Genomic DNA, 14,036 nt, shown 5'->3' with positions numbered 1-14,036 from the left:
CCTCCTGTCGTGAATACACGATCTCCGGCTGCAGTCCGTGTAGAAGGCGGCGGCTCGAGCGGCTCCGGTTAAACTTGTTAAAAGTTCCACTTTGTGTCGGTTTATGGCGGATTTCTTACCGAACACCGGGGAAACACGTTAGCGGGTGAGTTGCGTGACTCTTTCTGCGTTGTTTGAGCCATCTTTACGTTTTCTACGTCACGTTTTAACGTCGTTTTTCTCTGAAAGCGCTATCAGCTAGCTATCTGTGTTGTGAGTGACAGTCCGAGCGGCCAATAGGAAGCGAGGAAGGGTTGAGCAGGAGCCAATCAGAGAGCAGGCAGGGGGCGGGGCTTAGTGAGAGCTGTTGGTCAGCTGGTTGAGACAGAGAGGAACAGGATGGTTAGAGTTCCTCTTTCACTGCAGAAACAACCTCTGTTGGCTTATTTCTTATTTATTTAAACAGCTGAGGTTAGGTAAAGTGTCTCACTGTTATTCATCACATCCTGATGGTTAATAGAAGACATATAATGAGTCACCAGCCCTCATGTAGGTGTCCTCAGCCTGCATGGAGCTGGAAGGTCACACAGCCACTTCACTGTTTACTGATAACACTGAGTACTGCATTCATGTACTTATACCATCAACAAGTACTGCATTCATGTACTATTACTGATACCAAACACTGCATTCATGTACTTATACACACAGCCACTTCACTGTTTACTGATAACACTGAGTACTGCATTCATGTACTTATACCATCAACAAGTACTGCATTCATGTACTATTACTGATACCAAACACTGCATTCATGTACTTATACACACAGCCACTTCACTGTTTACTGATAACACTGAGTACTGCATTCATGTACTTATACCATCAACAAGTACTGCATTCATGTACTATTACTGATACCAAACACTGCATTCATGTACTTATACACACAGCCACTTCACTGTTTACTGATAACACTGAGTACTGCATTCATGTACTTATACCATCAACAAGTACTGCATTCATGTACTATTACTGATACCAAACACTGCATGCATGTACTTATACACACAGCTCCTTCACTGTTTACTGATAACACTGAGTACTGCATTCATGTACTTATACGATCAACAAGTACTGCATTCATGTACTATTACTGATACCAAACACTGCATTCATGTACTATTACCATCAAGTACTGCAGTACAAGTACTTATACACACAGCTCCTTCACTGTTTACTGATAACACTGCATGCATGTACTATTACCATCAAGTATTGCATTCGTGTACTATTACTGATACCAAACACTGCATGCATGTACTATTTCCACCAAACACTGCAGTACAAGTACTCCACTATGAGTAAAGATACTGCATACTGAAGGAAAAGTATTCAAAATTGAGATTATTGTTGTTAGCATGAATCAGATGATAATCTATAGATTATTATTTTATTTTATTACAGGTCTGTTTCAGAGGATTTAAAGGTTTGGTGAGTAGTTTATGTTTTTATAAATATTTTGATTTATTAAAATGTTATATTAAAGTAATTTTAAGTATTTTTAATTGTGCATGTTAGACAGTATTTTTAATATTTAACTGGTGTTTGTATATATTTTGTATCTTTCATCCTGTTCCTGCTGGTCTCTGCTGGTCTCTGCTGGTCTCTGCTGGTCCCTGCTGGTCTCTGCTGGTCCCTACTGGTCTCTGCTGGTCTCTGCTGGTCCCTACTGGTCTCTACCTATCCGTGTTGATCCCTACTGGTCTCTACCTATCCGTGTTGGTCTCTGCTGGTCTCTTCCTATCCGTGTTGGTCTCTGCTGGTCTCCACCTCTCTCTTCTGGTCCCTGCTGGTCTCTACCTCTCTCTTATGGTCCCTGCTGGTCTCTACCTATCCGTGTTGGTCTCTTCTGGTCCCTGCTGGTCTCTCCCTCTCTCTGCTGGTCTCTACCTCTCTCTTCTGGTCCCTGCTGGTCTCTACCTCTCTCTGCTGGTCCCTGCTGGTCTCTCCCTCTCTCTGCTGGTCTCTACCTCTCTCTTCTGGTCCCTGCTGGTCTCTACCTCTCTGCTGGTCTCTACTGGTCTCTACTGGTCTCTACTGGTCTCTACTGGTCTCTGCTGGTCTCTGCTGGTCTCTGCTGGTCTCTACCTCTCTCTGCTGGTCTCTACCTCTCCCTGCTGGTCTTTACCTCTCCCTGTTGGTCTCTGCTGGTCCCTGCTGGTCTCTACCTCTCCCTGCTGGTCTTTACCTCTCCCTGCTGGTCTCTACCTCTCTCTTCTGGTCCCTACTGGTCTGTTCTGGTCTCTGCCGATCCCTGCTGGTCTCCCAGTAGCCAGGCGGAGCTGTGAGTCTCTGGACTGAGCCAGACCAGAGTCATGGCGTCCGGTAAGAACAAGAACCAGACGTCCCTGGCCCTCCATAAGGTGATCATGGTGGGCAGCGGCGGCGTTGGGAAGTCCGCCCTCACGCTGCAGTTCATGTACGACGAGGTGAGACCTCCGTACTACATTACCCATGATCCCTCGCTGCCTCTACTTCCTGTCCCATCACCCCCCTCTCCTCAATGCTCCAACAGTTCGTGGAGGACTACGAGCCCACCAAGGCCGACAGCTACAGGAAGAAGGTGGTCCTGGACGGCGAGGACGTCCAGATCGACATCCTGGACACGGCGGGTCAGGAGGACTACGCCGCCATCAGGGACAACTACTTCCGCAGCGGCGAGGGCTTCCTGCTGCTGTTCTCCATCACGGAGCACGAGTCCTTCACGGCCACGTCGGAGTTCAGGTCTGGGTCTTACTTCATGATAAACACTGGACCGGGGTCCTTTTATAAAGCAGCTGTTTTAGTAAAACGCTCTGTGTTTGTGTGTCAGGGAGCAGATCCTGCGGGTGAAGGAGGAGGAGGCCATCCCTCTGCTGCTGGTGGGGAACAAGTCGGACCTGGAGGAGCGGCGGCAGGTGTCTGCCGACGAGGCCACGGCGAAGGCCGGCGAGTGGGGGGTTCAGTACGTGGAGACGTCGGCCAAGACGAGAGCCAACGTCGACAAGGTAACTAAATAAGGTTGGAAAGTGACATTTAATTCTGTGTCGAGGCGAGACGTTTCTGCCTCCAGCCGCCACACCTAGACTGGATTTACCTCCACTAACGTGTCCTCTTCATCTCCAGGTGTTCTTCGATCTGATGCGGGAGGTCCGTAAGAAGAAGATGGCGGAGAGCAAAGACAAAAACGGGCCGAGCGGGAAGAAGAAGAAGAAGCACTGCTGCCTCCTCTAACTTCAGCCTGACGAGGTGACAAAGAGCCAAAAAAGCAGAACCAGAACCAGTCAGACGGACTGAACCAGACACAAACTGATGCACCAACACTCTACATGTATAAAACCCACATCTCACTCCCACTTATTATATATCTGTCTGTTTGTTTAAGAGCTGCTTCCTCTTTATGTACAGAGGAGTCTCAGTGTGGACGCTTCAGGAGTATGATCTTAAACCAACGGGTCATTTCTTTACATCAGACGTCTGAAGCTGCAGCAACTCAATGAAAAGAAAATTATCTACAATCATTTAAGTCACTTTTTAAAGCAGATAAATTTCAGGTTGCAGCTTCTCAAAAATGAGGATTTGTCCTCCTGTTTCTGTGACGGCTATAGCAAATTAAATATCGCTTTGTTTCAGAGAAAACAAGCAATTTAATTATGGAGGACGGAACCTGCCAAAATAAAAAATAAATAAATAAACATGAATAAATACATACACTTAAAAATAAATATCAAATATAAATAAATGCAAAAATAAAAAATACATTAAAATAAATAATCAAATAAAAAATAAATGCAAAAATATATTAATTAATTGAAAAAAATAATTTAAACAAATAAATAAATAAATAGAAATACATGAAAAAATAAATTGAAAAATTCATCAAAATAAATACATAAATAAATAAAAGTGGAAATTAAACAGAAGAGTAAATAAATTAATATAAAGGTAAACAAATTAAAACACAAATAAATATAAATTATCACATTTTACCAATAAATTAATGACTACATTTATTTTTAATATTATTTTTGACACTTTTAATGCCATAATTATTTTATTTTTTGAACCATATTACATTAAAAAACAACAACATGACAAACAAACAATTAATGCCATAGTTATTTATCAAGTCATTTATTTATTTATTGATGATTTTGGCAGGTTTCCGCCTCCATATGGGTATCTTCCACTACTTGTTGACGTTTCATAGACGAGAGGATTAATAGAGAAGAGTAGTCATTGGTGGATTAATTAGAGATGATAAAAGTGACGCCTCCGTACTGTGTACAGTACATGTGTACAGAATAGTTGATGATTAATTAACTGATTATTGAACTAATTGATGAATGGTTGCAGCTCCAGTTAAACACCATTAGAGTCGAGCTGGTGGAGCGTTGAGCCTCAACGTCCAACTAACCGGATGTTTATCGACGTGAAATGTGTCCGTATACTTGTGGCCACATCCTGTAATCTCTAACTGGACCTGTAACCACAGAAGAAGAAGAAGGAGGAGATTTAGTGCCTTAAACATGTTTCCCATGATGCATCACTATCACACTTCCACACACTCCTTTTTGTATAAAGCTTTATTCCTCTGAACACGTGTATAATTATTATTAATAATAATAATAATGGAGTTTAAAGGGAACCAGACTTGTCAAACTCATTTCTATTTCATAATAAAAGAACTGATTGATCACTTTCTTTATTATATATATTATTATGCATAAAAACACCAGTTTAAATCATATAATACATGTTAAAAAGAGTCACACTATTTGCCAAATGAATAACAAATTAAAGGAAAGAAGGGTTTTATTTATTTATGTACTGGTCTGTAATCATTTTCAATACGTTTTTTGTAAAAAAACAACTTAATTTTGTGTGTTTTCAATCAGTTAGTCAGCTGAACATTCAACATATATAGAGAATAAAGTATCTTAAAATAAATGAATAATAAATTACTCTTTATTTGGGAGTTTTTCATTCAAAGAAATTATAATTTTCCCTAAAAAAAATTTCACAAAAGTATATGTTTATGCCTAGAAAATATAAATAAAATCACAGAAAATAAAGCATCTCTATAATACAGGGCTGTATTTATGCTATTTATTTATTGAAATTTAAGCATTAAAATGATGAAATTTACCAGAATTATTGTTTGAATCAAAGTTCTTAAAAATACATAAACATTTAATATATATATATATTTACATAAATATATATATATAATTATTAAAAATATATATTTAAAAAAACCTTAACTCATCATTAAATTATTTTTTTAATTAAATGTATTAAATATTAAATTAAAAATAGCATTATTTAGATTAAAAAAATAAACAATCTCAACATTTAAATAAGTTAAAGGAAAGAAGGGTCAAAACTTTTTAAATTTCTAATAATTTTCTGTAAAAAAATACATAATTTAGTGCATTTTCAATTAATTAAAATTAATTGGTAACCAAGAGAGTCATTTTATATATAGAGAGAATAAAGTTTCTCAAAATAAATTAATATTTTGGGGTTTTTTTCTTTCTGAGAAATTTACATTTTCTTGTTTCTGTGTAGAAAATATAAATAAAATCACAGAGACATAAAATAAAACACCTCTTCATAAAACAGGGCTGTATTTATGCTCAGAAAACTGAATTAAGTTGAATTAATATTATTAGAAGCAGAATGAAGTTGAGAGTTGTGATCTATTGTTTGGCCAATAGAGGGCGTCCTGACTTTACTGTTAAATAGAGAGTTCATCAAATAGAATACAAACAATGATAAACTATTAATGCTATTAATAAAATGATAAATTGAACAAGTTAAAACAAAAATTGCAATATTAAAAATAAAATAAAATAAATTTGAATAAAAATAATAAATTTACAAAAATCTAAAAATGTACAATCTTAAAAAAACTCAACATTATTAAAAATTAAAAAAGAATAGAACGATAAATAAAAAAAACATTTTTAATAAATTGAAAAATACAATAAAACCTTAACATTTCTATAATAAACTAAAGTAAAAATGGGTTTAAATATTTCACTCCTTCCTTCCTGTATAAATGTGTTAGTTGTGTTCCTTCTCTTCCTCCAGTGAAAGTGTCTTTGTGTTACATAATACCTGTGTTAGATGTCTGGAGGCCGTCCAGGTTCAAACAGGTCACATAAAGTGAAACAGGAACATGACTGACGTCCGGTAGTCGTCCTGCTGCAGGCTGTAAGATCTGATCTGACGTGAGACACATGAAACCGTCTGAAACAACAACAACGACGATGACAACAATAGCAGCTTTGTGTGAGCTGCTGGAGAGCCGGCAGAGCTGCTTTCTGATGGCCTCGGGGAGGGGGTGACTGCTTCCTTTACTTCTCTACTTCTGTATTTGAATGTACTGCATCATAGTAGTTTGACCGGTTCTTGTTGTTTTGTCCATGCAGAGGTCAGAGGTCATCTCCACAGCATCACCCTGCAGACACACTTCCTGTGTGGAGCAGTAGAGGAGGAGTCTGCGATGTGTCCTGGTAATCAGTGTCAGTGTAGTGAGCTGACGTCTGTAATCCTCTTATTCAGTATAATACACCTGCTGCTGAGCACAGGCGACTCTAACAGGACTCCAACAGCTGAGGACATGATCCACTGAGTCCCTGTCCACTGTCCGACATGCTGGGTGGAGATCTGGTGGCGGCGTGGGACGTGGCGCTGAGCGACGGCGTCTACAGGGTGGAGTTCGCTCATGGAACGACCACGGGGAAACGCATCGTGTACGTCAACGGACAGGTGAGACCGTGTTCACATCCGGAGGTCTGGTGGCACCCTGAGAAGGTGGAAAGGTTCTGGATAGAACCTCTCAGAAGGGGGTTCTGGGTGAAATCCTGTAGTAAGAAGTACTAATATTGCAGTCCTGCAGAATGAATTAATGAATGAAAATAAAATATAAATATTAAATAAAATATATTTTAATGAAACTGATGAATAAAAAAATCTCAACATTTAAATGAGTTAAAAATAAAAAAATATAAAATGCAACATACTAATTAAATAAACATAATAAATGAAAATTAAACTATCAATTTTTAGATAAGTTAAATAATATAAGTTGCAATATCAATAAAAAAAAATAATTATGAATATGTATGAAATAAAGAAAACTCAAAATTTAAATAAGTTAAAAAAAAAAAAAATGTTAAGAAAAGGTTAAAATAAATTTGATTAATAATGATTCACAAAAAAAAATCTAAATTTAAATAAGTAAAAAAATAAATTAAACATGTAAAATAAACCTCAATATTTAAAAAAATTAAAATAAATATCAGTAAAATAAAATAAATTTGAATAAAAATTATGTAAAAAAATCTTAATTTAAATAAGTAAAGAAAATACATAAACATGTAAAAAGAAAACTCAATATTAAGCTAATAATATAAAGTTAATATAAATTTAAATAAAATAAAAATTATAAATAAAATAAATTTGAATAAAAGTAATGAATAAAAAAATCTCAAAATTGAAATAATTTAAAGAAAAAACATAAAAACGTTAAATCAATAAAATAAAATGTGTTTTTTAATTTGACTGAATGTGCCAACAGGAAGCGGTGAGGAAGGACTGGCTGTTCAAGCTGGTGGGGAAGGAGACGTTCAGCGTGGGGAGCTCCAACACCAGAGCCACCATCATCATCGAGGCCGTCGGCGGCTTCGCCTACCAGTACACGCTGGAGGTGGACGGAAAGAGTCTGCAGACCTTCATCGACAACCGGGCCAAGACCTCCAAGACCTGGCTGCTCCGGGTGGAGGATCGGGACTACAGGGTGGTCCTGGGTGAGACCCAGACCTGGTCTACGTTCTAAACATCATACTTTATACTTTTACTACAGCTGCCCTCACAAAGTACTACACACAGACTAAATACTACGGTAGTACTGGAACGCACATCCAGATGTTTGTGGTGATGTGACTGTAATCTGCTCAGGTCACATGACCACCTGCAGCAACCTGATTGGACGACAGAGACTCAACCTGACTGATCATAACAAACACAAAGAAGTCACCTCATGCATGTAATTATGAAATTAGAGTTAATTACAGGTGTGACTTTGAACACAAAGTGACAACGAGCCACAAACCACAGCAGTAACTGTGGTACAAGTACTTCAGTTAAAGTAGAAATACCACAGTGGGAAAATACTCCTGAATACAACATGTTACTTCAGTTAAAGTACTTCAGTATTAACAGTAAAATGTAATTAATGATAACGTATTTATTATTAAAATGTAATTAATTTAATGAGGAAAAATATGTAGTTAAATTACAGTTACTGAAGTACAGTAGAAGTATAAAGTAGAATAAAATAGAAATAGAGTAAATGTACTTTGTAAACAACAGGTTCAGTTATAGTGAGATAATATGTGAAGTGTATTATTATTTTATATATAAATATCTACTGTTGTTGTTGTTGTTATTTCCAACAGAGAAGGACACGATGGACGTTTGGTGCAACGGACAGAAAATGGACACGACGGTGAGAATCACTTCACAAATTAATTTCATTTCATTTCAATTTATTTTATTTTATTTTATTTTATTTTATTTTATTTTATTTTATTTTATTTTATTTTATTTTATTTTACTTTAATTTAATTTTATTTTATTTTATTTTATTTTATTAATACAGTATCATCTTTTGTTTTAAACCTCAATGAGAGTTTTTATTGTTTTTGATAACAAGCTTGAGATTAATGTCACTGAGATATAAAAAATAAACTTCAATCCGGAGCTAACTATGTTAAAAAATATATATAACTATAATCTGGGTTTAAAATCCTGCAAATACTCAGAGTAGTACAGAGTACTTCCTGTTGTTAATATCTGTTTATTTGACCTTTTTTCATTTATAACAAAACAGAAGAACACAAGCGTTAAGGTGCTTATCTGACGTCTCTTTATAATCAGTTATTTATTGTGTATTTAATTAATTGGTTTGGTTTATAAAGTAAGATACTAATAGCATCTCCCTAAAAGAAAGAAACATGCATATACATTCATGAAAATACACTCTAATGTATTTAAAAGATGATTTTGGTGTTTCTACTGTCTTCATTTAATTAAAGTTTCCCAACATAGGGGTCGGGACCCCTTTAAGGGCCCACTGGATCAATCCGAGGGGTAAACAGATGATTAACAAGAAAGGAAACAACGCAAAATGATGTTTAATTTATTCAGACTTTTTCTGATGAAAATGTTGGGAAGCACTGGTTTAAAGGATGCTAACCTGTTGTTTCAAAATAAGAGTTAAAGGAAACGTGTGTTGACGGTGAAATGACTGCAGATAAAGTGTGTTTTGTGGCGGCGCGTTCGCAGGGCGAGTTCGTGGACGACGGCACGGAGACGCTCTTCCTGTTGGGCGAACACGAGTGCTGCATCAAGGCGACCAGCGGTGGGAAGAAAAAGGGCGGCATTGTGCACTTTTTACTGCTGGATGGAGAGAAAATACCAGTTTCAACACAACAATAGACAGCTGGAACAGAGCTGAGAGCTCAAAGAGACTCTATGAGTGACGAGGTATTTAAAGTACCACGCAGTACTACAGCAGTACTACAGCAGTACTACAGTAGTACTTATGTTTTTCAACATTTAGTTGACACATTTAGAAAATACAGATATGTTCATGTAAATATAAATAAACACTGAAATGTGCAGTTTAACACGGTTGTGTTTTTATGCTCCAAAAGGTGTCATTTTATTTTGAAATCAAATTAAAAATAAGAAATATACTATTTTTAAGTCATTTTTGTGCACAATCCACGCAATGAGTATTCTCCTGAATGCTTTACGTCAAGCACGCGACAGTTGGCGAGAGGAAGACTGGAAAAGGGGAGGTTCTATTTTCAAAATAAAAGCATATCAGACTCAGAAATACTTGAGTGATCGGTAAATTTGGGCTGTTACAGTTGCTCTTATATAAACATAAACAAATGTAAGAAAATAGAAATAAATGAGTATGTTACATGTATATTATGTTCATAATGCTACAACATATAACACAATATATGTAAATAAATTTAAATGAAAAATAAATAAAATAATATAAAATAAATAATAAAAATAAAGAAAATACTGAATAATTATTATTTAATAATTTATTCTAATACTAGGATAAAACAATAAAAAATATAAATATATAAAGGTTTCTCTGTGTTTCGTGGAATTCAGTCTATAACATTTTTAGAATATTTACACATTTTGGAAGTAGTTTTACGTCCATTTCATATTCAGACAAACACTGCATGGTAAAGTGACAGTAGTGTGATTAATAACAGCAGAGTGTAATATAAATATAATAAGTTAAGATAAGATAAGATGAACCTTTATTAATCCCTGGAGGGAAATTCAGGTGTCAAAGCAGCAACATCAGCAAACAGAGTGAAACACAGGAGAGGTAAAGGTATACAACAATTATAAAAACAATAATAGAGATATGAAAGATACAAAGTGAATGGGTGAACTTAGTGTGTACAGTCCATCAATAAATAAATGTAATATGTACATATGTCTATAAAGTGGTATATAGTGTAAAGTGCGCCAGTGGTTAGAGTCCAAGATAGTTGCAGATAGTGCGTGTTTAAAGTTCTTAATAATATAGAATATGATGCAAAAAACAGTGTATATATTGCATAATACATATTTAATTTTTTAAATTTTAAATAAACTAAATTAAACCACTGGTTTAATCTATAATAATATATCATCATTTATTAGTAGATTTTTTATTTTGTTTTTATAATCTGAATATGTAAATTAACTGCCAGATAAATTAAAATAAATAAATAATACCATTTTTTTTCTAGTATAAAGTAGCATACAAATGGAAATACTTAAGTAAAGTACCTCAAATTGCCCTTAAAGGTCCAATATTATAATCATTTTCAGGTTCATACTTGTATTTTGTGTTTCTAATAGAACATGTTTACATGCTTTAATGTTAAAAAAAACGTTATTTTCCTCATACTATCTGTCTGAATATACCTGTATTCACCATCTCTCCGAAACGCTCCGTTTTAGTGCATTATAATGACTTTATTCTTGTAATATTATGATTTTATTCTCGATATATACTTTCCAGTAGTTGTATTTTATTTTGAAACGTGTAACCGGAACCTGCGTGGTAGTAGTGTGCGCAGCTTGGAGCCCAGCGGAGGCGCATGACGTCCCCGGCCGGGATCCTGTAGCTCTAGTCGGGATGAATCTCACCGCAGCACCGGAGGAGTGTTCGGGCTCCGGGATTGCGTCTGGACTAACCTGTGATATAACGCTAGGTGTTGTTTAACACAACCTCCTGGATTCACCTGGAGGAGACCAACCGGTGGAGGAACCGGAGACACCGGACTGAGGAGGTCCGATCCAGCTGCTGGTCCTGGAGACTAAACACTAAACAACGGGAACATCCCGACTACCGGACCACCGGACTACCGGAGCCTGGAAGATACTGCTAGCTGGTTAGCTGGTTAGCTTAGCCAGGCTAGCTTGTTAGCATTAAAAGGCTAACTTGTTAGCATTAGCAGGCTAGCTTGTTAGCATTAGCTGGCTAGCTTGTTAGCATTAGCAGGCTAGCTTGTTTTAGCGTTAACCAGGCTAGCTTGTTAGCTTTGCCGGCTAGCTTGTTAGCATTAGCCGGCTAGCTTGTTAGCATTAGCTGGCTAGCCTGTTAGCATTAGCTGGCTAGCCTGTTAGCTTGTTAGCATAGCAACAAGGCCGTTTTGGACTCGTCTCTGTGAGCTCGTTTGTGACTCTTTGTGACTCTATAAAGCTGCTTTAAACCTGATAAACCCTCATAAAGCGGCCGAAGTGTCACTTTAAGCCCGCTCTGTCTGTGAGGATGTGAGGACTCTCATCAGGTCTCTACATGGTTCACCAGACCGGGATCTGAAGCAGGACACCCCGGAGACAGGCTGCCTGCAGCGGGCAGCAGCAGCAGTCTGCACCGCATCACTACCTCCATCCATCAACAACAACATTCATATATCTATATCTATATCTATATCTATATATATAATTAACCTCCAGGCATGTAGAGGAGGAAACACTGTGTTCTACATGCACAAATCACCACCTAGTGATTTAACTCTACATGTGAGAAACTGAACTGCACCAGGGTCCATTGAAGAAAAGCATGATTTAAGCTTCCCTTCAGTCCTGGAGGTCACAGCTTTCACCTTCCTCTCTATCCGCCTCCACCTCACTACACCCGGCCGATCCGCGCCGATCCGCAGCCATGAACTACCAGCAGCACCTCGCCAACTCGGCCGCCATCCGATCCGAGATCCAGAGGTTCGAGTCCGTGCACCCGAACATCTACTCCATCTACGAGCTGCTGGAGCGGGTGGAGGAGCCGCTGCTGCAGAACCAGATCCGGGAGCATGTCATCGCAATTGAAGGTAGGACAGTGGAGGGATGCTGGGGGGGATGCTGGTGTTAAAATACCCGAAAACACTGCGACAAACCCGGGTAATCCCACACAAACACACGGACTCACACGGGCTCTTAAATGTGGCAAAATTATCATGAAGTCTGGTGGCTTCACTGCTGTCAACAGTTGCTTTGATTTTCTGCTGGTTTGCACTTTGCAGTGATGAAATCGGTTTGTTTGACATGTTTTGCCAACATTTTATATATATAAAATAATAATAATAATAGACAGGACTGTTATGTACACAGGTAATGGGAAAAATACACATAAATATTATATAAATATATACAAAAACACCAAGAAATTAATAAATAAAACGTTTATATACAAGTCAAGTGTTCTGTAAGTTGTGAACAATAAAATTGTGTAAAAAAAAAAAAAAATACTGAATGGATATACATGGACTGGATGATTATATACAGTATGTACATGTGAAGATGTCTATATACTGTATTTACAGAATTAGTTTTATTGCCAAGTACATACATACAAGGAATTTGATTCCGGATCTCCTAAACATAATTACACAGATATAGTAAAAACAGCTAGGGACAAGACAACATACACATACAATATATATATATATATATTCACTACTTGTGTTCATAACAGTCCTGTCTATTATTTACCTTTATTTGTCCAGTTGTGTGGTCAGTTCCTGTGTCAGTCTGCTGGCTTCTCTGCTGTCAACAGTTGGTGGTTTGCAGTGATGAAATCGGTTTGTTTGACATGTTTTGCTATATGTTTTGGATGTTCCCTGATACCAGCAATACTATCCAGGTCTATTATTGTTTATTAGTACCACTAATGGTTGCCTGATTAATCTGGAATTGGTATATTTGTTCCAGCTTTGTGCAAATTAGCATCAGAATAACACTATCATGATCTTTTAATGACCTTAACAAAGACATAATGCTGTGTTTTCTAAGAGCAAACATGTGTTACAATCTCTTACGTGTTATTTGTTTGTATTTTTGCATGAAGTTTGGTTCACGATCATTGTGGTTTTTGCATTCATTGGACATAATTTCCCATATGATGTGCTGGGAGAGGCTTATATTTTGATGTTATTGCTTGATTCCAGCAATAATATCCAGGTCCGGTATTGTTTATCACTGGAATTTGTTGTCCTGTTTTCCATCTGTGTGTCCTTTTATAATAAATTAGCATCAGAATAACACTATTGTGATCTTTTAATAACCTTAACAAAGACATAATGCTGTGTTTTTCTAAGAGCACATGTGTGCTACAATCTCAAACATGTTCTTTGTATGTATTTTTGCATGAAGTTTGGTGCATGATCATTGACACTTTTGCATTTATTGGACATCATTTCACATATTTTGTGTTGGTGGAGGCTTATATTTTATATACTAGGACTGTATCATTTAATATCGCAGTCAGAATTATAGTAATATACTCTTCTGCAGTTTAAAAACAGTCATCCGAACAAAGCCTGCATTTGTACTAAGATTTGTAAGACAATATACCACTCAGTATTGATTTATCGATTGATGCGGGTGGGAAGAATCTGGTGTCTGTTAGCTACAAT

The 14,036-nt window shown here is 36.9% G+C and overlaps 3 protein-coding genes across 5 annotated transcripts in view; all 3 read left to right on the top strand.

Annotated features, from left to right (window-relative positions):
• LOC119483926 (ras-related protein ralB-B-like) lies at nucleotides 1-3,379 on the top strand. 2 transcript variants are annotated; one of them, XM_037762423.1, is made up of 6 exons: nucleotides 1-145; nucleotides 1,447-1,473; nucleotides 2,315-2,471; nucleotides 2,558-2,766; nucleotides 2,855-3,029; nucleotides 3,148-3,379. In XM_037762423.1, exons 3-6 carry the CDS (start codon nucleotides 2,358-2,360, stop codon nucleotides 3,253-3,255), a joined length of 606 nt encoding a protein of 201 aa, XP_037618351.1. In that variant the 5' UTR covers nucleotides 1-145; nucleotides 1,447-1,473; nucleotides 2,315-2,357; the 3' UTR covers nucleotides 3,256-3,379. The 2 variants fall into 2 exon arrangements, with proteins under 2 accessions (XP_037618351.1, XP_037618350.1); XM_037762422.1 differs by having other exon boundaries at nucleotides 2-145; nucleotides 2,312-2,471.
• Nucleotides 3,380-5,971: 2,592 nt separating this feature from the next.
• On the top strand, nucleotides 5,972-9,722 carry LOC119483983 (fas apoptotic inhibitory molecule 1-like). Its single transcript, XM_037762526.1, has 5 exons — nucleotides 5,972-6,370; nucleotides 6,459-6,798; nucleotides 7,610-7,838; nucleotides 8,490-8,539; nucleotides 9,379-9,722. The coding sequence occupies exons 2-5, from the start codon at nucleotides 6,682-6,684 to the stop codon at nucleotides 9,529-9,531; spliced, it is 549 nt and encodes a 182-aa protein (XP_037618454.1). The 5' UTR covers nucleotides 5,972-6,370; nucleotides 6,459-6,681; the 3' UTR covers nucleotides 9,532-9,722.
• Nucleotides 9,723-11,187: 1,465 nt separating this feature from the next.
• Nucleotides 11,188-14,036, top strand: part of agap1 (ArfGAP with GTPase domain, ankyrin repeat and PH domain 1) — a 138,271-nt gene continuing 135,422 nt past the window's right edge. For both annotated transcript variants that reach the window (XM_037762524.1, XM_037762523.1), the window contains exon 1: nucleotides 11,188-12,452. In XM_037762524.1, the coding sequence (XP_037618452.1) occupies nucleotides 12,290-12,452 (163 nt within the window). In that variant the 5' untranslated portion in view covers nucleotides 11,188-12,289. The remainder of the gene's footprint in view (nucleotides 12,453-14,036) is intronic.

Source organism: Sebastes umbrosus, chromosome 24, assembly GCF_015220745.1.
Source record: "Sebastes umbrosus isolate fSebUmb1 chromosome 24, fSebUmb1.pri, whole genome shotgun sequence".
In the NCBI taxonomy this organism is placed as follows: Eukaryota; Metazoa; Chordata; class Actinopteri; order Perciformes; family Sebastidae; genus Sebastes; species Sebastes umbrosus.
The sequence above is the reverse complement of the archived record's forward strand: the minus strand, read 5'-3'. Positions and strand labels throughout refer to the sequence as shown.

What these genes read in the sequence shown, in the direction of transcription:
- LOC119483926 (XM_037762423.1), top strand. Translation starts at nt 2,358, where the DNA reads ATGGCGTCCGGTAAGAACAAGAACCAGACGTCCCTGGCCCTCCATAAG. An exon ending in TGCAGTTCATGTACGACGAG is followed by an intron (nt 2,472 to 2,557) that starts GTGAGACCTCCG and finishes ATGCTCCAACAG; the next exon opens with TTCGTGGAGGACTACGAGCC. An exon ending in ACGGCCACGTCGGAGTTCAG is followed by an intron (nt 2,767 to 2,854) that starts GTCTGGGTCTTA and finishes TTTGTGTGTCAG; the next exon opens with GGAGCAGATCCTGCGGGTGA.
- LOC119483983 (XM_037762526.1), top strand. Translation starts at nt 6,682, where the DNA reads ATGCTGGGTGGAGATCTGGTGGCGGCGTGGGACGTGGCGCTGAGCGAC. An exon ending in TCGTGTACGTCAACGGACAG is followed by an intron (nt 6,799 to 7,609) that starts GTGAGACCGTGT and finishes ATGTGCCAACAG; the next exon opens with GAAGCGGTGAGGAAGGACTG. An exon ending in GGACTACAGGGTGGTCCTGG is followed by an intron (nt 7,839 to 8,489) that starts GTGAGACCCAGA and finishes TATTTCCAACAG; the next exon opens with AGAAGGACACGATGGACGTT.